Source organism: Triticum urartu, chromosome 5A (genome assembly GCF_056163025.1).
Source record: "Triticum urartu cultivar PI428250 chromosome 5A, HENAU_Tu73, whole genome shotgun sequence".
Taxonomy (NCBI): Eukaryota; Viridiplantae; Streptophyta; class Magnoliopsida; order Poales; family Poaceae; genus Triticum; species Triticum urartu.
The window spans coordinates 299,074,833-299,101,894 of NC_141877.1; the positions used below are offsets into that span (position 1 = coordinate 299,074,833).

The window sequence follows — 27,062 nt, forward strand, 5'->3', positions numbered from 1 at the left end:
GGTGCCTGGGGAATACGCGATTGTACCAGGCAAGTGGGGAGGTGCATCGCCTCTTCCGCCCTTATAAAGGGACAAGATTTCACCTCTTTTACCCACGCCTTCTTCCTCCTTGCTTATCCATTCTCACGCACTCGAGCTCCAGCGCCCAAGCTTGCGTTCTTCTTATCAAACCACTCCAAGCATGTCCGGAGCAGGAGGCAAGTGGATGGTCTCCTCCATCACGGAGGAGCACATCACAAAGTTGCGGGCAGCCGCATATCTGGCCGCGGATATCGCGCACCAGCTGCCAGATGCAGGGCAGATCGTCCCTACACCCGAACCCCATGAGAGGGTAGTTTTTCTTACCCATTTCGTCCGCAGACTGGGGTTTCCCCTCCACCTGTTTGTCCGCGGGCTCATGTTCTACTACGGGCTGGATTTTCATGATCTGGCCCCAAATTCATCCTCAACATCTCTGCGTTTATCGTTGTGTGTGAGGCCTTCCTCCGCATTAGGCCACACTTCGGCCTCTGGCTTAAAACCTTCAATGTTAAACCGAAGGTGGTGGTCGGCCAGCAAGCAGAGTGCGGAGGCACCATGGTCGGCAAAATGCCTAACATCACCTGGCTCGAGGGCACCTATGTGGATACCATAAAGGGGTGGCAATCGGGGTGGTTCTACATCACCGAGCCGCGCGACATCAACTGGGTGGCGGCCCCCAAATTTTGATCCGGAATCCCCACGCGGCTCACCTCCTGGAAAGAGAAGGGCCTATCCTGGGGTTCTTCGATAGAGCTGACGAGACTCCAGACCTGCATCAGGAACATGATGAGCAAGAAAATCAAGCTCGGCAACGTGGTCCAGGTCATGCTCTTCCGCCGGATCCTCCCGTGCCAACAACGGGCGTTCAATTTGTGGGAGTTCGACTCGGCCAAGCACCAGACGCTGCAAGAGCTCTATGACACGACACACGAGGACGTCTAGAGGGTGCTGTTCAAGGGCGCCGAGGTACCTCCTTTGCTCACCGAGGACCGCGGACTCAGCACAAAGCGTCGCGCCAATCCGGTAAGTTCTTACATTTCACAGGGTATTTATTTGCCCTGTGTCGGTGTCAAAACCGGTGGATCTTGGGTAGGGGGTCCCGAACTGTGTGTCTAAGGCGGATGGTAACAGGAGGCAGGACACACGATGTTTACCCAGGTTCGGGCCCTCTTGATGGAGGTAATACCCTATGTCCTGCTTGATTGTTCTTGATGATATGAGTATTACAAGAGTTGATCTACCACAAGATCATAGAGGCTAAACCCTAGAAGCTAGCCTATGGTATGATTGTATGTTGTCCTATAGACTAAACCCTCCGGTTTATATAGACACCGGAGGGGGCTAGTGTTACATAGAGTCGGTTACAAGGGAGGAGATTTACATATCCGTATTGCCTAGCTTGCCTTCCACGCCAAGGAGAGTCCCATATGGACACGGGGCGAAGTCTTCAATCTTGTATCTTCATAGTCCAACAGTCCAGCCAAAGGATATAGTCCGGCTGTCCAGAGACCCCTTAATCCAGGACTCCCTCAGTAGCCCCTGAACCAGGCTTCAATGACGATGAGTCCGGCCCGCAGTATTGTCTTCGGCATTGCAAGGCGGGTACCTCCTCCGAATACTCCATAGAAGATTTTGAACACAAGGATAGTGTCCGGCTCTGCAAAACAAATTCCACATACTATTGTAGAGAGAATAATATTTCCACAAATCCAATCTGCTGACACGTTTGACAGCATGACATCACGCCATGGCCCGATCATTATTCGAACCGTTTTTCTCAACCAGCACCGCACATAACGCGGGGCAGTTTTCTTGACACGTCTTTGTCAAAGCAGAGATCGTGTCCCCCTTATTACAGGATTCTCATCAATACGGACGTGGGAAACCCAACCGCGCCATCAATTACGGTGCCTGGGAAATAAGTGATTTTACCAGGCAAGTGGGGAGGCGCATCGCCTCTTCCGCCCTTATAAAGGGACAATATTTCACCTCTTTTACCCATGCCTTCTTCTTCCTTGCTTATCCATTCTCACGCACTCGAGCTCCAGCGCCCAAGCTCGTGTTCTTCTTCTCAAACCACTCCAAGCATGTCCGGAGCAGGAGGCAAGTGGATGGTCTCCTCCGTCACGGAGGAGCACATCACAAAGTTGCGGGCAACCGAATATCTGGCCGCGGATATCTTGCACCGGTTGCCAGATGCAGGGCAAATCGTGCCTACGCCCGAACCCCATGAGAGGGTAGTTTTTCTTACCCATTTCATCCGCGGACTGGGATTTACCCTCCACCCATTTGTCCGTGGGCTCATGTTCTACTACGTGCTATATTTTCATGATCTAGCCCCCAACACTACAAGAAATATGTCAACTTGTGACCCTCACTATTGGCCGCTGAAAGGTCATAGTTTTTCATTTGCGACATTTTTGTGACCAAAAACAGAAGGTCAAAAGCTAGCGGTCGTAAACTGAAATTAGTGACCTTTTTGTGATATGTAAAAGGTCGTTGGTTCCACGACCAAATTTTTGGTCACTAGCAACCTCCCCAGACCACGTAGGCATCCAGCGTGGCAAGCTGATGTGGCACAAGAATCAGCCCGATCCGATTCGGTGTTTTACATGGGCCGAGCCCAAAAATTCAGCCTATTTGTTTTTTTTCTCATATTAATTTTCGTCAGGTAGATGGGCCAAGCCCAACAATTAAGCCTTCTCATTTTTGGGCCATGGCCTTTTCGGCTAGACAGTTTTATTTTTCTTTTTTCAAAAAAATTCCTCTAGTTAGATGGGTCCCACTGGTCAAGTTCTACTAAGTGGGCCCCTTTTGTCAATGCTTTTTCTTCTGATTTTTATTTGACAGTAAATAAATAATCAATACTTAAATCAACAGACATAAAACATAATAAATACTTCAAGTAACAGCAACTAGAATCAATCTGTATACAGTGACAATCAATGTTACAATCTCTACAAATATTGGGATCCTGCTCCAGTCATCGCACGGGTACAAATTCTACTAGTGTAATAACACATATAAAAGTAGAATCACTGTTAAACATATGGAGTGACAATCGGTACAAACTGGACCCCTGCTCCAATCATATGAAACATATGCACGACTCAATGGGTGACCATACTTGACTAGGCCATGACCTTCATTACACTGGACTAACAGAATGACAATATGAACTATCATCATGCCTTCCGCGGTCGCCCTGTTACATGAACCAGAAGAGAAGAATCAAAAAATTTGGGGCCAATATATTATGAACAAACCAATCAAAAAACAAACAAGTTCTTTAGAATGATAAGAAAAATTCAGCTAGTACAATGCTTTCATTCTCCAGCAAGTTAAAATGAGATAATCATTCATACAAGAAAGGTGACGAAAGAAAATAGAGAATTTTACTCATAGCATGCAAAGTATCAATATTCTGATAAACATATACAAGTGTAAATGTCAACTATCTTATGCCCAAATGAATGACTGCTTGTGGAAGAAATATGTTAAACCAGGTTAGTTGTAATGGAGAGGGGCTGACTTACATTGGCCGTAGTGGTCGATTGTGGCCTGAACAAATCTATTGTAGTCATTGGGGTCTGTGACATCCCCGGGGAGAATGATCACATTTGGCACGCCGAGCTCGAAGGCGCGGTCGGCGACCTGCCACAGGCTCCACTCCCTCCTTGCTACCAGGGCAAGGCATGCCCCCTTTGCGGCGTACTGGTAAGCCAGTTGCTGCATGCAGAAGAGAAGATCCCAAGTTGTTTGGAGTTAACAACGAAAGTATTGTATAATGTTTAAAACATGTATATTCAATATGGCAAGTAGAAAAGCAAAGTTCTAGTAGAGTAGCATAAGAAGCAGAGGAATTCTGATTCTGTAACAGGAGGAAACGTAGTTGTCCTGTGCAACAAGAGGAATTCTGATTCTGTAACAAGAGGTAGAATTAGCATCACTAGCTCTGTTGTTGTTGTTTGCATATTACATAAGTAGTTGTCTGCCTAAGAAAATAGAGAGGCATATGCAGCAAGAACACGCAATGTGATGACACTATGAGTGCACTATAACTTTGGAAGTAAAAATAACATAAATTCATTTGGGCTGATTTGTACACAAGCAAGAAAAACTTCTTACAAATTAATTCATGGAAGCGTATCATCCTTTTAGTCCCTCACCCATATCTCCTAGTAGGATTACATAATGCCTAGTGAGTGATCTAGCAATGTACTGTACAAGAGAGTATATATGTGTATGGATTCCTGCAGCCAGCTTCTATCAGTAACAGGCATGTATATATTGAAGTAAACGTAACAGAGAGTATCTTTGGAAACATTCAAAATATATTCAATGTTGGAGCTGCATCTTATAACTCAAGGAGCCACATGAAATCCATTGAAGGACTTTACTGTGACAATTCACTTGTATAGTCCTGCCTCATGTGCATAATGTCGTTGCAAACAATTTAGATAGTGTACATATATATATATAGAAAGAAGCGCTTGATCAACAAGCTGCTGTAATAGTGTATATATATAGATAGTGTATATATATAGATAGATAGTGCACCAATATTTTTTTAGAAGGTAACTGAACTTCTGTGCACACATTTAGATAGAAAGAAGCGCTTCATCAACAAGTTGTTGTAATAGTGTATATATATACATGCTAACAACATGAATGTTCCATCAGGCCATGCTCAACTACTCTAAACCATTACTTGCTTTGCAAGAAAATAATAGAAAAAGTAATCAGGAGATGACACAATGAACAAGTGAAGGCTTTAAATATCTCCCTCTCAAAGAATCAAGTCAATGAAGACATGCAGTACAATGAGGAGCAGCCTTGCATCATCGTTTGCTCAGATCGACACTGGAAAGTGTGCTGCTATACCATGATCAGAACCCGCACGACACAGCCTCTCTGTCCCCCACCTCAACTCGCCCATGTCGCTACTGCAGTTGGATGTAAGTGTGTAAATACAAAATACTTTGCATAATGTATCTAGACTATAGAATCTTGCAGCTAGTAGTGCATGAATTCAACTCAATATTATAATAAACATCCGCTGGAAGTTGTCAAATAAATTCATTCGCTGCTAATTGCCAAAGCAAGTGTTGTAGATAGGATGGTGGTGTCATCCACAATAAGATAATATTGCTCCTACTGAAATACCATTCATTTAGTATGAAAATAACAAGCTTAGCTAAATATAACATTTCATTGAGCACAAGCTTGACTTGTATGACCAACAATTTACTGATGAAAATCATCAATCAGGAACTAAATGACAACTTAAGAAGAAAAACAGCAGGCATCAAAGTCTCAGGCGCATACGGTGGATGCAATGATCAGCAGCGTTTTAACAAGGTGGGATGTGAAACTAGCCAATGACAGCATACTAATTGCGACTGACAGATACAATCGGTGGTTTTGGGGGGTTTAACCTGTGGATTCTCGCAAAGCCATATAAAATATTCTAGTAAGATATCTCTCGCTGGAAAAGTTTCTATGCATAACCGAACATGCAACCTTCATTTCTTTCCATTGTTTTTATTCCTCTATTTTGCCACTAGCTGCTAATCACGTTCCTCTACTTTTTTTCTTTCCTCTATTTTACAAGGCTCTATTCCGAACAGGCCCTAACCAATGTTTTGAGTGGCATGACATGACAAGCTGTAGAAATCCAGGCCATGGACAGGAGAGGAATGAGGTTGTCTTACAGATTGAAGCACAACCTCCCGGCAGACCAGCTCCTCGGACCTGACGCAGCCGACCACCTCGACGCATCCTGAGCAATAATCGGCAATGGCATAAGCAAGCTGGGAGAAACAATGGCGGCGGCGGTAACTAGCAAGGAAGACGATGGATATGGACCGAGGAGGCAGGAGACGGGGTAGTTCTGGGGGAAGTCGATGTGGTGGACCCCGTCGATGGCGTAGATCTCACGGTAGAAGTCCTCCATGGCGGCGACGGTGTTGGGGTCGGGCACCTTGGAGGCGGCGTGGATCCAGAGGCGGCCGATGACCGGCAACGGCCAGGAGCGGCCCTCCACGCGCTTGGTGCCGTGCACTAGCAGCGACGCCCACGGCTGGTGCATCGTCAGGCAGGGGTTCCGCAGCCCCCCACCGCCTCCCCCCGAGTGCCCTCCGTGCATCGCCGCTCGTGGTGGTCCGGAGAGGAGAGGAGAGGAGAGGGTGGCGATGGCCGGAATCGAATCGGGGTTGGATTGGAGCAGCGGCGGCGCTGGAACGACGAGGAGGGACTTGGCATCGGGGTGGCGCGCTGCAAGGTCGGGAGATGCGGGGAGGGGAGGGAGGGACGTGGTCGGCGGCGGTGGGTGAGGAGGACGGCGAGGTCGGCGATGGGTGGGAGAGGACGGCGAGATCGGGAGTGGCGCGGGTACGGGGAGGATGTGGCGGCGGCGGGGAGATTGGGAGCAGGGAGAGGGGTGCGATGGGGGGATCTGATCTAGGGTTTGGGCTGCGAGGGGTATCACTTTTTTTTCTCTTTTCAGTAGATGAATGGATGGATGGATGTGGGATGGAGATATGGATGGATGGATGGATGGGCGCCATGTCATCGATCTGTGGGAAGAGTTTTGATTGGTTTGGAAAATCAATGATTTAAAATAGCTTTCGAGTACTAAAAATAGAGGGATTTATGAAGTAGCTATCAAAACTATTTTGCAAAAGGGTATCACACAATTTTTCACTCAAGTTAGACCACATTTTATGGATGAGCACAAATTCGTATGCATTTCTGATCTTTCTATCGATTTTTAATTATTTCTCGAGTGCCCAAAATGAGGTTTTTTGTGAAGGAACTACCAAATAAATGTTGTAAAAATGGACCAAATCATTTTTCTAAAAGACTAGGCCATGTTTAATGCACAATTGACACAATGGTTGGGTGTCAAAAGCTTTGATCCACCTCTGGTGAAAAAGACAAATTTCCGCCGATTGAGGAGGAAGCGGGTCAAATTTGAACTATAGCTGCCTCATAGTTTGCTCTTTATTTTTTACAAAAATCATTTCTAGGTACATAACTATCTATTTAATTAGAAAAATGTCAAAAGGTTTCCAAGATTCAACAACTAGCTAGGAACGGTCAAGCCCGCCATTTTGCCCGCATTTTGAAACGGGCATAAAAAATTCAAAAAAAATCAAAAAATTGGGAAACCTTTGCATTGTGTCATCATATGTGACCAAGTTTCCAGGAAAAATAATAAACTTGTAATACGGCAATTTTTTTAAAAAGGTGTTCACAGAAATGAGCTATCATGCATGAAGATTCATGACTTTTAAGCCAAATGATCAATCTTATGGCCACATTCATGGCATAGCTTGTTCAAATGATCTCATATTGTGCACAAGGGTGCATCTTAGAATTCCAAACAATGTTGCCTAAGGGAGTTTTCATTTTCTTTGCACGGAAAATTCATTTTCCATTTTCCGAGTGCCCGAATTGAGTTCTTTTTGTGAAGGACCTACCATATATTTGTTGCAAAATTGGACCAAATCATTTTTCTAAAATACTAGGCCATATTTGATTCACAATTGACCAAATTGTTGGGTGTCAAAAGTTTTGATCCACCTCTGGTGAAAAAGACAAATTCTCACCGATTCAATAGGAAGCGGGTCAAATTTGAACTACAGCTGCCTCATAGTTTGCTCTTTATTTTTTGAAAAAATCATTTCTAGGTACATAATTATATATTTAATCAGAGAAACACCAAAAAATCCAAGATTCAACCACTAGCTAGGAACGTTCATGCCTGCCGTTTTGACCGCATTTTGAAATGGGCATAAAAAATTCAAAAAAATCAAAAAATTGGGAAACCTTCGCATTGTGTCATTATATGTGACCAAGTTTCCAGGAAAAATAATAAACTTGTAATACGACAATTATTTTAGAAAAGTGTTCTCAGAAATTAGCTATCACGCGTGAAGATTTAGGGTTTTCAAGCCAAATGATCAATCTTATGGCCACATTCATGGCATAGTTTGCTAAAATGATCTCATATTGTGCACAAGGGTGCATCTTGGAATTCCAAACAATGTTGCCTAAGGGAGTTTTCATTTTCTTTGGACGGAAAATTCATTTTCATTTTCCGAGTGCCCGAAATGAGTTTTTTTTGTGAAGGACCTACCATATATTTCGTGCAAAATTGAACCAAATCATTTTTATAAAATACTAGGCTATATTTAATGCACAACTGACAAAATGGTTGGGTGTCAAAAGTTTTGATCCACCTCTGTGAAAAAGACAAATTCCCGCCGATTCAGTAGGAAGCGGGTCAAATTTGAACTGCAGCTGTCTTACTGTTTGCTCTTTATTTTTTCAAAAAATTATTTCTAGTTACATAAGTATCTATTTAAGCATAAATACATGGTTTGGTGGTGACACGTCGAGGTTTGGATGGTGGCCCAGGGCCCCAACTCCAAAGCGCGTGAACTCGCATGCCTGGTGCGTGGTCACCGCGTGCCCTTGGCGTTGACATGCGTTCTGGGAGGCCTAGGCATGTCTAGTGGGTTGGGCACTCCCCAAGTAGGTGCTACGAAGAAAATTACAATAGAAGAATCTAACGAGGAGACCGACCTACGCTCAAAGATGAATTAGCAGCCAAGTGTTTGATTGGCAGTACGGGAAATTCACATGGCCAATGGGCGTGAGTTTTGGTTGAGGATGATCATCTACTAATAAGAATGTCTTCAAAAAATTTCAGATCAAAAGGAGGATCCTAGGTGGTACTTGCTTTGCAAAGTACCACACTGGACAGAAATATGAATGTTGAAGCTGGGCTCAAAATAATGAATGGATTGAGCTTAAATTTGGTGGAGGATGGTTATTTGGGCATTGGAAAGCACCGTAGAAAATTGATACCATTTGGACATGCCAAACTGGTACTTCCTTCACAATGCTCTTCTATGGACAGAAATTTGGGAAAACTAGTGAGAGAATTTGGATGAATGAAATGAGCTCAAATTTGGTGAAGGTAAGTTACATAGGTATGGTCATGCCTTGGTAGATTTTCAGATCATTTGGGTAAGCCTAGCTAGTACTTACTTCACAAAGCTTCTCTCAAGGTAGAAACTTTGGAAATTTCCTGAGAAAGATTTACTAGGAAAATGGAGTTGAATATTATCTTGTGGAGATGATTTGGGTATGGAAGAGTGCCCAAAGAGTTTGAGGGTAATAGGAGGGGTCTAGACAACACTTGCTTTGCAACGTGCCAATCTGGCCATAAAATATAAAGTGAACCTGGGCTCACATAGATTATTTGACTGAGCTGCAATTTGGAGGAGGGTGATAATTTGGGTATATGAAGGAACTGTATAAATTTTATGTCATTTGGATATATAAAAAAGGTACTTCCTTCACAATGCTTCTAGGTGGATAAAAACTTTGGAAATGTGTCGAGGAAGATTTGCTAGGCAAATGGAGCTGAATTTTGTCATGAGCCAATGATTTGGATAGGAAAGGGTGCCCAACAATTTCGAGGGCAATCAAGGATATATAAATAGCACTTCCTTCACAAAGAGATGTTGTGAACAGAATAGGAAAATAAATATTGTTGAATTGTTTTGAACTAGGCAAGGAAGGATTTTTACATATTTGACGAAGATATGACCCAAAGAATTTATGAGATTTTTTGGGGAATTTTGGGAATGACGGAAATATAGGTTGCTTCACGACCTAGGGAAAAAATTGACACATGGACATGACACATAGGCAAAACTAATGAGGTGGCGCCTAGTCATAGCAATAAGTACTAATGCATCCACGTTCACAACCTCATGACCATTTATATTGGTCGTAATCAGGTAGAAATAAGGTCATGGACCACTCTTGTCTGCTTTGTGACCATTTGGTGTAAGGCAATTCAGGGTTTGAGCCCTTCCAAGCGAAATGGCCGTGGATTTACGACCAATTCAGCTAGGGTCACTAACAGAAGGTCACTAATTGACATATTTCTTGTAGTGCAACTTCATCCTCAACATCTCGGCGTTTATCATCGTGTGCGAGGCCTTCCTCCGCATTAGGCCCCACTTCGGCATGTGGCTGAAAACCTTCAATGTCAAACCAAAGGTGGTGGTCGGCCAGCAAGCAGAGTGCGGAGGCGCCATGGTGGGCAAAATGCTTAACATCACCTAGCTTGAGGGCACCTATGTGGATACCATAAAGGGGTGGCAATCGGGGTGGTTCTACATCACTGAGCCGCGCGACACTAACTGGGTGGCGGCCCCCAAATTTTGATCCGGAATCCCCACGCGGCTCACCTCTTGGAAAAGAGAAGGGCCTGTCCTGGGGTTCTTCGGTAGAGCTGACCGGACTCCAGACCTGCATCAGGAACATGATGAGCAAGAAAATCAAGCTCGTCAACGTGGTCCAGGTCATGCTTTTCCGCCGGATCCTCCCTTGCCAACAACGAGCGTTCAATTTGTGGGAGTTCGACCCAGCCAAGCACCAGACGCTGCGAGAGCTCTATGACACGATGCACGAGGACATCTGGAGGGTGCTGTTCAAGGGCGCCGAGGTACCTCCTTCGCTCACCGAGGACCATGGACTCAGCGCAAAGAGCCGCGCCAATCCGGTAAGTTTTTATATTTCACAGGGTATTTATTTACCCCGGTTTAAATCATGTGTGGGATCTATGCTTCCATGTCATTAACATGACTGGATAAAGATAGCGGAGCAGCTCGATTGCCCAGCCCCGCTGCCTGAGGATCCAGCAAATGCTCTCCTACGGAGATGCTGGTTCCGGCACCTTACGAGGTGCCGGTGAAGAAGACCAAGAAGAAGGCCGCGGGGACCCGAAAGGGTCTCCGGCGCAAGGTTGTATCGGACTCATCGTCCGATGACTCCGACGCGCACTCCTCCCACGAAAACAAGGAGGAGGAGGAGGAGGAGGAAAGTTCTCCTCCCCCCCCAGCCGGGGGAGACAAGAAAAGGAAGGCCAACCCAACCGGGGAGGCCGAAGGGTCCAAGAAGGGAAGGACCCTCCATCCGGACTGCTCCACGATGGCCGCCCACAGCGACGACGAGTGGTTCCCCAGGGACAAGCCCCTGGTGAAGTCATAAGTATCCGGATACCATAGTAATTCATGGTATGTTTTAATACACTGCTTCTTCTTATGCCGAATATGATTATGCAGCCCGTCACGAGCCCGTATCGACGTATCGTAGGACGGTTCTTTGGACTCATTGGATAGGAACAACGATTCACTTCCGACTGCCTCCACCCCTTGCCCTGCGGACAACGTCAAGGTGTTGTCTCAACAGGCACCGGGCCAAGGGGAGGTAGTCCTGGGGGTGCCTCGAGGTGACCTTCTGGACCCAGGGCACAAAGGGAGCAAAATCCCCACGAGCTCCAAGTTCGACCCCCAGCCGAATACTGCCCCGGAACCTCCGGTGGTTCCGGACTTCGGCGGGCGATCCCCCGTTAAGGGGGGCAAGCCTCCTGTGCCGGTGTCCTCTGTCCATCCAGAGGCACCGGACAACCTGCTGGAAGCGCTCCGCGGCGCTTCCATCGATGAAGAGCACCGCACTATCATGAGTGCGGTGATTGAGAAAGTACAGTCCGCCAAAAACGGACTGACCGAAACTTGTGCCAGCCTCCTAACAGGCTTTGAGGTAAGCAATGAAAATATAGGAAAATTATTACCCTATAGACAGTAGCCCTGATGCTCTGTTTGGCATTCACGAAGAAAGGCCGAATAGAGGATCAAATGATAACTCAAGAGTCTAATTAGAATATGTCTATGTGTATGTGCAGGCTTCACTGCTAGCCGCTGCTGCACGTACTGCGGAGGTGTCTACACTGAAGCAGGACCTAGACTGGTCCGAGGACGAGCTCGGCCCTACCAAGAGGCAGCTCGAGGAGAGCAAAGGTAAACAATACTTTTGTCTATATATTAAAAAGAAGTTCGGGTGTAAAGTAATAGGATCATTATGGATTTGCTAGGGGCCACGACCGAGGTGGCGACCCTGAAGAAGGTGCTGTCCGAGGCCAAAGACAAAGCGGCCAAGGAGCGCATTGAGCGGGAGAAGCAAGAAGCCCGAGTAGGCGAGGTGCAGCAAGACCTCGAGGCTCTCGCCAAAAAGCACGAGTCCTTGGAGCTTGACTCTAAGATGTGAGAGTCCGAGCTCGCGCAGGCACTTGAAGGCGCCCGGAGCGCCAAGGCTAAAGCCCACAAGGCCCTCCAAGAGATTGATGCGGTGAAGAAGATAGCAGTGGGTAAGGCATTCATTATGCAAAGTAAGCGTGTGGAGGAAACTTTCCTTTTACTTACACGAGTTCGGAGCTTTCCAGGGGCGTTCGCAGATCTTCCCCGCAGTGTACTGGATGCCGCGAAGTTTTACCGAGCTCATGAGGGGAGCTCGACGGAGAAGTTGTTCTGGTCTCAGTATACTGGGACCGAACACCCCATGCCCTTGAGCGACTAGCTGAAGCAATTGGTCGAGATTCACAAGGCGGCCGAACAGGCCATGAAGGGCCTTATAGTCCGGATGTGGCCTGGTGATCCCCTGCCCGGCAGCTACTTCGGTCTGGTGAGGCGGCTTGTGGATGCCTACCCACGGCTTGAAATTATAAAGCGGTTTGCCTGCATCGAGTGTGTGCGCAGGGCTTTTGCCCGGGCGAATTAAGGTGCACTGGTCGAAGCTGGACGCCGTGAAGCTGGTGAAGGAGGGGCCGCCGGAGGGCAAGGAGCATCGCTGCCTCGAAATGTACTATGAGAGTGTCCTGAAGGGTTCCCGCCTTGTGGCGGATGAATGTGCCAAGGATGTAATTTTTGAATGAACATGCTCATGTGATCCTGTAATATGAAACGAGTTCATTTGCGCTATACAACGCTTTTTTAATTTAAAATATTACCTTCTGCGCGGCCGTTTATAAAATCTGAGAGTTGGCCAGTCGTGGCTTCTGCCCCCATGTAACTAGTACTGGGGTGTTCGGGATAAACCTGAGCACTCTTTATCCCAATTTTGGGTCCTTCGAGGGAGGTGTTCAGCGCAACGAACCAGGCAATTAGACTATAAGGCTTTATCACTCTCACTTAGCCATAGAAGTCTACAATTTTAAATTTTGGTGAAGCCCCTAGTATTCGGAAGGCCGAATTTGGGGCGCTATATATGCCTAAGTCGGGCAAGGCCGACTCCTCACCTGAAGCGGCAAAAGTCTTTAAGGACTTGAGACCTATCGAACAGCGACCAGCTCTCGCCTTATCATGACAGTCAGTTTTTGGCTTTCTCTACTAAGGTGTTCGTCCGGAAGAACCGAAACACAATCGCAGTAGTTCTCCCACCGCTACCTTAGCCGATATAGCGGAACGTAAGGTACCAAAGCATAGGAGCCGGGCAAACCCAACATTTGACCAAAGACATGATTCGGAGCTGATGCATATTATGATATAAGTTCGGGGTGCTGCACTGTCGAAAGTGTTCGTACTTCTCACGCCGTATTATGGGGAGGCCAAAGCCCCTGGCGTACTGACCATACCAGAGTGTATGGCTGCGAATTGTCGAAAATGATCATATATATAAAAGACGAATAATGCAGTAATAGACTATTGCTATGCATTGTTATTTAAATAATATGCCGAAGCGTATTGGTACAAGTGGTGCAATAGGCAAACAGTAGGAATATTTGACATGGCCTATCCAAGGGCAAGCTGCGTATAGATAGTAGAAAGCGGGTATATATCAATTAGAGACCACCTGGGGGTTCCCTTGTACGTCTTAGCTGGTTCGTCTACCGTCGCCGGAGAATAACAGCAGGTGTGGGTGAGTAGAGGGATGGATAGGCCAGCGATGGGAGTACGGTGGGGCGGTGAGGCCTGCGCGGTAGCAGAGCCGACCACGGGGAGGAGGGAGCAGGCAGTCCCGCCGGCGCCTGTTTGAGCGGCTGGAGTAGGAAGAGTAGAGATTGAAGAAGCACGACGGCCGTTGGATGGCCATCCAACAGTCACTGTTTGTGCGTCAACCTTATTTTAGGAAAGCCTCAAATCTGTGGAAAATAGCATACAACCCATCTGCCATTATTTCTAATAATTTACAGCCCATTTGCTAATTATTAAGGTTTTTTTGGAGCCCATATTCTTTTTGTTAGCATTACAGCCCATATTGTGGCCACGGTTAAAAAATTATACGAAATTTTGCATATTTCGGTGCGGTCCGAACTGTTTTTAATCCCGAAATTTCGACTCACATTCAAATTGATTTTAAAAATAAATGTATATCAATATAAAATCCAACAAATTCTCCACGCATAAAAATTAATGTAATTTCAAATCTCAAAATGAAGAAAAGATATTTGAAACTAATTGCCAGTTTGATGTGTTCTAAAAATGTACAACCCATTTCTCATTACTGATGGGCCATTTTCTCGGCCAGCCGAATGAAAGCTCTCCTCGTCTTGAAAGATTTGCAGCCCAATAGGCCTGACAACGCGACTTACTTGGCAAATCACAAAAAAACTGGGCTGTGGCCGTGGACCCAGCTGTCAGCCTCTCCACGTATAGTACTCTTCAGATGGAATGTCGTTGACCACGTTGACCATGCCGCGCCGAGAGCACCAAGGTGGTGGACGACGGTGAGGCCTAGGAAGAGGACAACACGGAGCGGGGGAAGACGCGGCAGTGGATGCCCACGCGGAGAGGATTATGAGGGTTCACTAGTTCGGCTGCGGTGTGAGGCTGCCGTCGCCGCAGGGCCTGGCTAGCAGTGTGAGTAGTAGGGGGCGATGAGGCCTCATCGGCAGCATAGCCGGCCACTGGAGGCAGAAGCAGGTGGTCTCCTCGGCACTGGTTTGGGCGGCTGGTGCAAGAAGAGCAACGATTGAAGAAGCAGTAGGACCGTTCGATTCAAATCCAATGGTTACTGCTGCTAGAATCATTTGTTGACTAAGTTGACAAGCCCTGCGTACGGGTCAACTTAGTAGGCCCACAGGTCAGCCTCCGAACCGGTGCGCCCCGGATGTCAGTGGGAGGAATCATTTTTTTCGCGTAATAAGGAGGCAGTTGATTGCGTGCGGCCAGGCCAGCGGAGGGAGTAGGGTGGGCCGGGGAAGCCTGCGCGGCATCACTGCGGGCCACAAGAGGAGGGAACAGGCAGTCCCGTCGGCGCTAGTTTAGGCGGCTGGAGCAGGAAGATCAGAGATTGAAGAAGCACGTCGGCCGTTGGATGGACATCCAACACTAACTGCTGCTAGAATCGTGTGTTCACTGACAAAGCCTTGCGTAAACAAGTCAGCCTCGAAATCTGTGGCGTGTACAGCCCATTTTCTATTATTTTTTTAATTTTTACTCATTTTCTAATTCATATGGAATTTATTGCAGCCCGTTTTCCATTTTTAGAATTGATGGCCATTTTCTGGTCAGTACCAGGGTCAAAAAATTAACTAAATATGTGGGAAAGTTTGAAAATTCGCAAAGTTTTGCTGGGGAACGAAATATTCTAAATACAAAAATTAATAGCCATACTAAAAAAAATTTAAAAATAAATTAGTACTATGTCATGTTAAATCCAATGAAATACGTATAAGATATCATTGAAGAACAAAAACAAAAAGGGAGCTTATATCCCATTTGCTATAAATTTTTTTGGAATTTTCAACCCCTTTTGATATTAATTTTAACAGACATTGACCATACTCTTAAGCCAGGTCGGAATGTATCCCTCCTCGTCTTGAAAGATTTGCAGCCCAGTAATTCGGAGAAAACAAATAGGCCTAGCTTGGGTATTCTTCAAAAAGAAATACTGGGCTACCTATTTTCCCAAAGAACTGGTGCATGAGCATTTAGCTTTATTTATTTATTTATTTACTTATTTATGTTTAGGCGACCATGAGCATGTACCTGGGCCAGATTCATGTGAGAGCCTCCCTTCCAGTTAATTATGGGCTTCTCTATTGGGCCTTCATCAGTGGGCTACATGTTATCAACAAGTGGAAAATGTGTTCCAAGTTTCAAAAAAAATGTGTTCCGTACGATAAATAGTACGCGCTACATACGGTATGGGGCACTAAAGGATCGAACTGTGCAACGACTTCCAAAACATTGTGTTTGTCGTTCTAACAACACATTTATTCAACCAACAGACAAAATATACTACTACAGAAACAGTAAGCAGGCCAGAAGAGTGAAGACGCAGCTCTCTCTTCCAAACCAAACATCAACCATCATTACAAAAGGGCTACCAAAAAAGAACAAGTGTATGCATCAAACTAAATAAAGATCCTACTACACCAAGTGTACGCATCTAACTAACTGGCTTAGTTAGACGTTACTATTTTTTTCAAAACGGAGGCAAAATAATTGCCTCATCGATTAATTAAGAAGAAGAGAATTGCCTGGTTAATCTACGGAAAACCGGGCTAAAACCGAAGGCATTACTATTTATTAAGCTGCAGTGGAGTCGCAGATGGAGAGGAGTGGGAAACTTCACTGGTTCGGGTGCGCGGCAGCATAGCCGCGATGGTTAGAAGGGAAAACATAAATTGGACACGGCATTACTTTTATAAGAGACCTGTGTTTTATACCCCATAGTAGGCATACTAGCAAGTTCACACACAAATACAACAGAAAAGGTAAACATTCATATCAAACTCAGGTTCACAGGACACGTTCATATCCATAGCCAACATTCACAATCAATAACTCAAAAGATTCATATATACACAAGCTCAACATATCTATGCATCCAAATGATTGATAGATCACATGACAATATTCATACATAATTTACAAAAAGATTCAGATATACGCATGTTCAGTATGTTTATGCATCCAAATGATTGAGATCACAGCCAATATGATCCATGGACGAACTATAATTACCTAGGGTACAGACTGGTAAATGGTGTTCAATTGGAGGTACTTCTTGCTAAAATTAGTTCTTGTACGAGTAAACTTTCGAGTACATAAGAGGCAGCACAGACAATCTGAACTTTGCTTGTAGGTTTATCCTCAAATAGTGGCCTCGTGCCCATGGAGGTTTGAGCAACTTGGCCACTACTTTCATCCAACCAGTTTACTAGGTCCTCTTGGTCCTGTATCTCGCCAAAATTCTACATTGAAGATGAGAAAGGAGGTGGTTGCAAAAATGAACCACCCAAATTTTTTGTGCAGTTCAATTGAAATGGAGCATCCTTAGCGTGCAGACTGACTAAGTGCCAGATGAATATACGCGTCAACCAACTTGTCTGGAATCTTTAGACTCCATGCCATATAGTTCGCTACCATATGTGCCGATAACCAAAAGGCACAAGTTGGGACCAAAGACTGGACTGTTTTTTTGGGCTATGCACCAAGCAATATTTTTGACGTTCACTCTCCTAACACTTGGAGTTTGACAATTGGTTGACGCCGGTTGATACTCGAATGAATATAGGCACTTCTTGTCAACATCGATGCTTGTCTGAGTGAACTTTGGAGTTCATAGCAGCAGCATAAGTACCTATCAATCTGATCATTTTGTGCAGTTCTACTGAAATCACCCGATGTAATGATTTGCCTGCGAGTTCAGGCTCCAAATTACTCCTTTATGAAATCGGCAAACAGTAGCACAATACCAAATTACCAATACATATGAAAAGCACAATAATCAGGATAAAGACTAGTACCGACCTGTGTGAGGTAGCATATCAATTACTATTTCCTTTGACTGGAAGCCGAGATAAGCCAAGCGACTGACAGCAAAGGAAGAAAGCATGCGGAGTTTAGCAACTGACAGGAAAGGACGGAAGTTGTCGAGGCAATGAAGCACCCAAAGTTTTTGTGTAGTTCCACCAAAATCGAGCATCCCTGTTGGCACATATATTGAGAGAGTGAGATTACTGTAACAGTGGGACTAGTTTATGAAACATACACTAACAAATAGAAGCACCCTCATTATCTTAATGGGTAAAGTTAGCAACATAGTAGTCTTGCATAAAGAGAGGTATTAGTTTATTTAATAAGTGCCAATTAGCTCAACTCAACACTCAAAGCATTGCCATTTATCATAGGTTGCAAAACTTTAACGTGCAAAGATAAAGGAGTTTCTCATGACAGTAGCACGATACAAATAGAGATGACAGCAAACTAATATGGATGAAGGCCTTAGGCCCGTACCAACCTAAGAAAGAAAGCTTATTCATGTAGTCCCATAAGAGATGATAAAGCACTCACTGGAATCACACAATAGTATATATTTTTGTGCACTTCAAATGTATGGTTGAAATAACTCTTGTTTACCAGTGCTGAGATTATATCGAAAGATTATCAAGAACTTCCAGCAGAGTTAAAGCCCTGGCTGGGATATAGTTCATTGTATTGTCTTGTGTAGTTCCATTTAATGTATGATTGGCACAACATGATCCATGTTTGCACAAGTATGAACAAGGTGAAACCTTCATTAGCTTAGTGAGAAAGTATAGGAAGACATTAACATATTACTCAACCAGTAGCATCAAATTCATGATGGAAAATACGCAAAACATTGCCTCATTGAACCAATGGCAATAAATTGACATGCAAAACAATAGCACTATTATGTCATGACACTAATAATATTCCCTCCCTGCTCCACCACATGATTCACGTCCATAGACAAACATACACACGTACATGATTCAGCATAGGGTCCTACTAAAGATTTGTTTAACTCCAACAGGAAAATTAGGCAGTAATAAATTAGTGGTACTTAAGTACTCCTAATTAATTAAGTGAGATAGCAGAAGTGGAAGGGCTCCCTGGAGGATCGTCTCACATGTAAGCTAGTCGTTGTCGGAGCCCTTGAATGGCCTCGAATGAGGCCTCTAGCTTCAGCAAGATCGCCTTGGCACTGTTTATTCTTCTTCTTCTTCCTCTTCATGCTCTGTTTCTCTTTCTCCTCGCCAGTTGGTGAAACCAAGTACATGATTGGCCTTCTAATTTAGAATTGGTTTTGTGAGTGAGGGAGTCCAAGTGTACTAGTAAAAAACAGCATTATTTTCTCATGGCAGTCGGAAAATAGAGATGAACACATGCATTAAATATCATTCTTACCTAAAGGAAGGTTATGGCGCCAATATGGATGATGAGGATTGGAACATAGATCTCCCTTTGTGCAGTTCCACCAAAATGAACCAACTGTTCCATTCTGACATTCCAGTTAAACAGCACAAAAGTCACTTCTTTTAAGAAGAGTTTTGTGCAGTGCACCAAAAGGTCACAACAGCAACCAAGTGAATTGGATATCCTTGTTTGCACAAAAAGGCACAGAGGAAACAGTCAGAGTCTCAAACAATTACAGGAAAAAACATTTGGCTAAACTTGTCATGGCTTATAACAGTGGGTGCACCAGCAGTACAGCACCATGTACGTAAACAGGGGCATAAAGTGGTGATTCATAGTTTGTTGCCCCGAGAAACAAACATCCAAGAAACATATCTGGGTTGGTCCCATTTTTTTTCACTCTAGCCACCTACTCCTATGTGTTGATAGCAAATCTAGTCCTGGTCATACCACTGTGTACATCGTTACCCCTATATTTCCCTTTTCGACCAAGAGACCGGTTGGATGACCAGTCTGTACTACTTTCACCCCCTTTCCTTCCTGTTTGTACCAAGTCCGATGTACACACAGGCGGAGCTATGTGTATGGCTGAGGGGGCTGTGGCCCCCCCAAACCTGGTAGCTTTTCTGAAGAATTTTTTTAAGATAGCATAGATTGAGAAAAATAGGGACTTTTGCCCCTTCATAAAGCCATATTTTGCCATTGCCCCTCCCAATGATCCTGTGCTAGCTCTGCCACTAGATGTACATACTAAATTCCCCCACCCCCACTTTATTTCTTGTTTGAACCAAGTACTCCCTCCATCCGGAATTACTTGTCATCAAAATGGATGTGTCTAGAACTACAATACATCTAGATACATCCATTTCAATGACAAGTATTTTCGGACAGAGGGAGTACAAGATTCGACTCCATGAAGTAGTTTTACCTCTAACAATAGAAGAAGAAAAATGTGACGTTGGACCATCCGATCGAGAGGGGCTGAGAGGTCGAAAATGATGCACATGCAGTGACGTAGCGAGCTGGGGAAGTAGAGCTAAGGCAGTTTCGAACGAAGATATACCTGAAGGTCGTCGGGATGTGGATAGGTGTGCGGCGGGAGTCCGGATCCGCCCACAGGCAACGACGAAGGGATCAGAGGACCTCCCGGGCCGGCGCTCGGCCAGAGATACTGGTGCGGCCGGCAGTAGGTCTCCTCCCTCGCTGTCGACGACGGCCTAAACGCTGCCCCTCCTCCCCTTCACCGGCGGAGGGGGATACGTCCGGATCTGTAACCAGCGGTGAGGATAGAAAGCCAGTGTTTCTTGAAGGGAGAAAGACGGTGTTACTACCGCCATCTTGTTTAAATCTGGAGAGGATGAGAGTGTGTGAATAGAGCAACCCTAGCAAGCAAGCGCGGAGGCTTCGACCTATATATACGTAGTGAGTAACCCTAGCAAGCAAGCAACCCCTATCTTCGTCAACTCGTACAAGACCGAGAAATTTCATTAGAACAACTCCCTCTCCCTCGCGGACTGAGCTCCGGTGCCTTAACTGCACCTGCCTTTGGCTGCATGACAGGAGGGCCAACCACCTGTTGGGCCCACCTGTCATGGACGCAAAGGCAGGAGCAGTAAGTTGAAGCTTTTGCTATCCCTCCCGCACGAGGTGGACGGACATGCAGCAGTGCATTCAATATTGTAGAAGTAGGAGTAATCATTATTGTTCGTCTTCTCGAAGAGGCGAAGAGCCAAGCGCAACCCGAACATGGCAGTTGCGAACGCTCGCGTGGTCCGGTTCCTTGGAGTACTAGCCAGATTCTTGCATGAGACAAAATTGCTATTGTTGAACAATTAAACTCCATTATCCATTGGTTGATACTCATTCTGCATAGGTCCACGTGCTTAGCACCGTTTCCTCCTAGGGCCACCAATGTTTATTTGCTAATTAATAGCGTTGCATGCAATGAACTAGCCATTGCAAGTCATTAAAAGCATGCACACCTCTCATCTCTTATTGGTTGATATGTCTAGAAACAAGAAACAAGGTAGAAGTTAATGCACCGCGCCTAAGTGTTTTGGGACTATTTGGTTTTTGTAAGGCTGGTCATAGTGGGGAGTAACTTAGACTAGTGTCATGCATATGACACTAGCCTAATTACTACCTTCATAATGCAAAGTAACATAATAGTAGTATTTTAGATGGCTTCATTTATTAGCTTGTAGACTCATCTTATCTTGAAAAGCGCTATGTTACAGTAACATATTATGTTACCACCTCTCATTATTTACTTGCCACATAAGCAAAAAATTCTTGGAGAGCGCTATGTTACTAGCTAAGTTACTCCCACTATGGCTAGCCTAAGATGACTTAAACACATAGACGGAGGGAGTAGTATAGCCCTGTAAACCGGAAAGGGGTATTTGCCTTTCTAGAGATTTCAACAAGTGACTAGACTACACCGTGTGCAGTACTCCCTCCCTTCTGATTTATAGGGCTCAAATCTCAAATTTCATGAACCAAGGCATTTTGCGATTGGAGGAATGTATCTCGTACTTTACAAAACTACCCTAATTAAACTCATGCATTAATTACGTAGTTCTCTCGTTTTCCTCTCCGCCTTGGTCGCGGTGCACAATATTGAGAACTCCTACTATATGACTAGCCGCTGTATCTACATGCGGGACATTTCAAAGCATCCGGGCCCGCGTGCCATCCACCAAATCACAGCGAGGTGCTACAGTTGAGACTCACCTATAACCTCGGTGTGGCCGTCATGACCCGTCATATCACAAAACCCACACCTTTACCAGCAGTGATAAGGTGGCCTCCAAGTTGGACTGGACGAACCAACCATCATTTCACTGGAACGCTAGTTCAAGCCCTTTCTTCCCTTTATTGAATAAAGGGAAGCTCCAGGCTACTCACTTCTGCCATTTTTCTTCTGTACCGACGAAGGAAAGGTGGGCGAATCAGTTATGCTGCTATATTTTCATTCCTAGAATCTTCTTTTTGCGAAGCACCGACCAATTCTCACATCCTATTATTTTCCCGTTTTCATTGTGATTGTGGTTTCCTTTCGATTGCTTTTTGTTTGTCAGTTTATTGATGGATCCTGGAGCACTAGGCAAAGAGTTGCCGGCGGACAACCCACTAGAGACAGCGATCTCCAGGAAGCGAGCACCGACCAACGAGTTGACCATGTTGGCGGGCCAACCCATGGAGACGAAGAACTCCAAGAAACAAGCATTGGCCAAAGAGTTGAGGATGTTGGCGGACGAACTACTCAAAGGAAGTTGGAAGAACGGCAAGGGCCCCACCGTGCCTACCCTAGGAACTCAGATTGCCACCTATGTGAGGCTCAAGACCGAGTTTGAGGAGATAGTCGCCGTTGAGAAGCAGTATTCCCCTGGCAAGGTGATGGCCCCCATCGAGGACGAGGAGATGGCCCCCGGAGGGATGAGATCCCCCGGTGAGCTGCAAAAGGTAAAAAATAATGACTTACTACCATAGTTTTGGTTTTTGATTATTTGCAATGTGCTTGCTAACATGTTAGGGTTGTGCAGGTGGCAGTGGACGTCCTTGATGATTCCGATGTCGTGGGCCATCCTATTGGCATCGCCCCGGAGATTGATTCCGATGCCGCTGTCCATCCTGTGGACATCGCCCCAGAGATCGATTCCGATGTCGGGTCAGTCCTGCGGACATCACCCCAGAAATCGATTCCCATGCCGATGTTCGTGTTGTGGTCATTGCTCGAGAGATTGATGACAAGAAATAGTTGGTCGGGCTAATCCTTTAGGGTAGTTTGCATTGCCCTGTGTTTAATTACCAGAACGATCCGTGTTATCAAACCATCTTAGGGCTAGTGCACTGTCTTGTGTGGGCGGATCTTGCTACTTTTGTTTGATAGTGAATCATGCGATGAATCATGCGAACCCTCTTCGAGTTATGGAAACAGATGTATCCTCACCAGCTTTTGATGTAATATATGGCATGATTAGATGTAAGTTTGAACTGTTTATCATATCAGCAGGGCTTGTTTGATGATTCTTGGTGTTAGTAGGCTAGCTACTGTGCGAGCTATAGTACTTGCAAAACACTCACCGAAGAGAAACGTTGGGGCTGATGAGCTCGTGGTACGCTTATACTTATCCCTCCTCGATCGACCAATAGCCCTAGCTCCTAAAATTGTAGGCTTAGCGATCGATGACCTAGGCGGGCTAGTTTGGCCTAGTGGGTTTCAGTGATATGACGTGCAACACAAAATCATAGCAGTGTAGAGACGTACTCCCTCCGTTCCAAAATAGATGACCTAGGCGGGCTAGTTTGCCCTAGTGGGTTTCAGTGATATGACGTGGTACAGTGTCGTCCAGTCTTCGCGTGTGGTAGCAGTATTGCGGGTACAGTAAGTTTTCTTGAAGAAGCGGAATTCAACGAAGTCATGATGGTTCCTTCGTCCGAACAACTTACAGTGGGAAAGGTTGGGCCTGCGATACGACCGGGGTAGACCAGGATAATTTTGTGCATGGCAGGTGGACCAGGATGGTCGACGTCCCACATGTCGGCGAATGAAAGTATTCTTTCCGATATAGAGGATGAGCAACGAGTATTCATTGTTTATTTTTGATGAAAGCTATTGTCGCCGCTGTTACGACGGAGGAGTGTGAAACACGGCAGCCCAGTGAACTTGGCATGTGCACCACTCCCTCCTTCCTCATGTAATGCCCAAGTTACAGCTTTTTCTCACTTTCTCTCTATCTATTTCCTCTCAAATGTTTTTTACCTTTCTTTTTTTAAGACACAATTGTTTTTTATGCCTTTTTTTAGAATTATTTTTTTATACCTAGGAGCACGTGTAGAGATAGGCTCTTGCAGAGCCCACTCCTTGACTTTGTCAATGCCTCTCTCTCCTCCACATAAGGAGTACTACTTGCTATGCATGCATGCGGCGGGCAGCTGGCATCTTGACGGGCCAGGGCAGTGAGAGAGGGCTCTGGAAGCGGTCCGGACTCTAGCATAATTTTGGTTTTTACAGTATTTTTTTCTCCATTTACAGGTAGGCCCACGTAGATAGATAAAGAACACGAGCTAATGAGGTGCATGCAGACTGTTTGACTGGTCAACCAGACAAATACGGAGCTATACGCTGAGCTAGTGACCGTATAATCACCATATCTCGTATACAATGATCAAAGTGTGCTATCAAGACAAGTTCGATGACCGCCAATGCATTTTACTCGGTAATAACTGACAAGGATTGAAGGGGAATCCAAATTTGCTTCGTCTTCTATCCTTGAGCTCTTGACAAACCAATGCACTATATGGTTGTCCGGCCACTCCACCCCAGAGCTCTCACCAAGCGTTGTTCATGCCACCGCGCCGTACACTAACCGGTAAGGCAGCGATGGCATCCCGCCGCGCCGAGTTCCTCACCGCCCACGACCACACACAAAATGGTAGGGAAGCGATGGCATCCCAGCATGCCAAGTTCATCGCCGCTCGCGACCTCACAACTATGTGGGAGGAATTTGAAGATGCCAAGGCCGAATGGGCGGTAGAGCAAGAGGCGGCCAAAGCCGCACAGAGGGAACGGAAAAGTCAGAAAGCACACAAGAAAAGAGAGGCCCGCCGCCGCAAGAAAGAAAAGGACGCATGCACTATTGCAGAGAGGTCGGTGGAGATCCAAGCACGGTGGGGTGTCACCGACAAAGCCGGGAAGGAGAACGACGGTGTCTGGCCAGCATGTGAGAAGTAGTAGTACTAGTAGTTAGTGTGTGTGTGTGTGTGTTTGAGTACGAGCATGTACCAGTACTACTAGTTACTACTGTAGTTTTTAGAGCAAATTACCAGTACATTGGCCTAGACTAAATGGAAAAATTCCTATCCTAAGCATCAAATGGCATCTCTTTCTCTATAGGAATTGAGATGCATGTCATCTCACTTCGTATGACTTTCATATTCCTATCCTATGAACGAAAGGAGGCCTCTGTTGGAGTAACTACTGTAGCTAGCAGTACTGCTGGTACAGTAGTTTTCTTCAAGAAGCGGAATTCAACGAAGTCCTGATGGTTCCTTCATCCAAGCAACTTCAAAGTGGGAAGTGGGCCTGTGATTTGACGACTCATTAGTCATTGTTACTGTGGCGAGACAACCTGGGTGACTCCCTTGGAGTTCTGCGTGCATGGCAAGTGGACCAGGATGGTCGACATCCCACATGTTGGCGAACGGAAGTATTCTTTCTGATATCGAGGAGCAAGGAAACCGCATGGTATAGTATCACTGCTGATTGGTTCACAAAAAAATAGTATCACTGTCGATTTGTAATTATTTTTTATTTCTGATGAATGCTAGCGTTTCAACTCTTATGACGAAGGGTGCCAAACACGGCACGTGCTGGATGTCCCACACGTCAGCGAAAGGATGGGACATGAACAGCGTGGTAGAGCCCAGCGTAAAAAAACAGCTTGGTAGAGCATCTCCACTTCTGGGTCGGAGACCACACGTATTAGTACTTAGTGGTATGAACGATACAAAGTGCGACCTGGAGACAAAGACACGTCTAGTTGGAAGGTCTCGGGGCATACACGTAAACAAATATAAAAGTTAATATGTGCCTCCAACTAATATAGTAGTAGTAGAGTACTTAGGCACGTACTCCATAACATCACCGTGCATTGCACGTACAACATTTAGTGGTAGTACGTAGTAAGAGAAAAATGCCGCCCAAGAGTTCCCTGCTCGACCTACTTTTGGGTGTTTGGTAGAGTGTATGGAGGGTGCATGAGTCCACACTAGTTTAGCACAAATACACTAGAAGCATGCATGAAGAGGGGTGTTGAGTTGAGCATGCATGAAGAGGGAACAACTATGCTGAGACAAGAATGCAAGAAAACACACCCTATATGCCACGCATGTTCATACCATTTGTGCCTTTCTACTTCACTTACTGCGCTACATTACTCAGGTTCGTACGTCCACTCCTGGGTACATGTTCGTCTTGTAGTTCCAGTCCCACGTGTTCTTCATATAGATGGAACTATCCTTGCATAACACGTGCACCTTGATGCTAGATGTCTCGCGTGTTGGCAAAAGGATGAACAAAGCTCACGTAAAAAAATAGAGTGGAAGAACATAGATTCCGGACGACCGAGAAGGATCAAGTGTAACATCCCAAATTTTCAATTTGGAATGTTATACATTAGATCATCATGCATATCATATTTTATTTTGCATTTTGGTTGATCCTAGAAATTCTACGCAACTCAATGACCCACGGAGAGAGTTGGGGATTTCGTTATTTTCATATTTGAGTTTTCTCAAATTTTGAGAATAGGATCATTTGATTTTATTTATTTTATCATCAATTATTTCTATTACAAAAATATGAGAGAGGGAATAAAATGACTTTCCCAAAATAAAGAAATATTGAGGATTTAATAAAAAATCAAATAAGATTTTATTTCGGAGTTTTTCGGTGTTTTATTTGAATTTAGGAAAAATGTGCGTTTTTCAAAATTGCATTTAGGGCCGAAATAAATGTTCACCTTGTGCGGCTTGATTTTAAAAGCCCGTGAAAATTTATTTCGGAATTTTTGGAGTCTGTTTAGTATTTCTTTTTATTTTTCTTCCGAGCAGAATAATTAAAAAATATATAATAATAAAAAAACGAACCGACTTCGGGCCGTACCCGAGCGGGACACCGCCCGGGGGCAGCCTTTAAATAGCGCCGCCCCGAGCCGCCCCAGCCCATCAGTCCCGGGTCGATCCGCGCGCGCCGCCGCCAACGATCCCGCCGCCGGAGGTTCGTCGCGCCTCGATTTCCGTGCCGAAAAAAATTTGGCGTTCGTCGTTTTTCTTTTTCTCGGATTAAATCCGCAATTTTTCTGATCGTGATTCCTGATCCAATTTTCGTTTTAGTTTAACTTTTTGCTCGTTTACCGGAATCAGGCGATTCAAGCGCCTAGAGTTTCGTCTCGAAACCCTCTATCCGTTTAACCAACTTAAACAAGTTTTTGTTACTGTAAAATT

The 27,062-nt window shown here is 45.2% G+C and overlaps 1 protein-coding gene across 1 annotated transcript; it reads right to left on the reverse strand.

Moving 5' to 3' along the window:
- Nucleotides 1-5,100: 5,100 nt before the first annotated feature.
- LOC125506992 (uncharacterized) lies at nt 5,101-6,203 on the reverse strand. Its single transcript, XM_048671697.2, has 3 exons — nt 5,890-6,203; nt 5,736-5,803; nt 5,101-5,175 (listed from the first exon to the last, which is right to left on the reverse strand). The coding sequence occupies exons 1-3, from the start codon at nt 6,167-6,169 to the stop codon at nt 5,101-5,103; spliced, it is 423 nt and encodes a 140-aa protein (XP_048527654.2). The 5' UTR covers nt 6,170-6,203.
- Nucleotides 6,204-27,062: the final 20,859 nt, after the last annotated feature.

What these genes read in the sequence shown, in the direction of transcription:
- LOC125506992 (XM_048671697.2), bottom strand. Translation starts at nt 6,169, where the DNA reads ATGCACGGAGGGCACTCGGGGGGAGGCGGTGGGGGGCTGCGGAACCCC. An exon ending in CCCCGTCTCCTGCCTCCTCG is followed by an intron (nt 5,804 to 5,889) that starts GTCCATATCCAT and finishes ATTATTGCTCAG; the next exon opens with GATGCGTCGAGGTGGTCGGC. An exon ending in GGGAGGTTGTGCTTCAATCT is followed by an intron (nt 5,176 to 5,735) that starts GTAAGACAACCT and finishes GTATTTCAGTAG; the next exon opens with GAGCAATATTATCTTATTGT.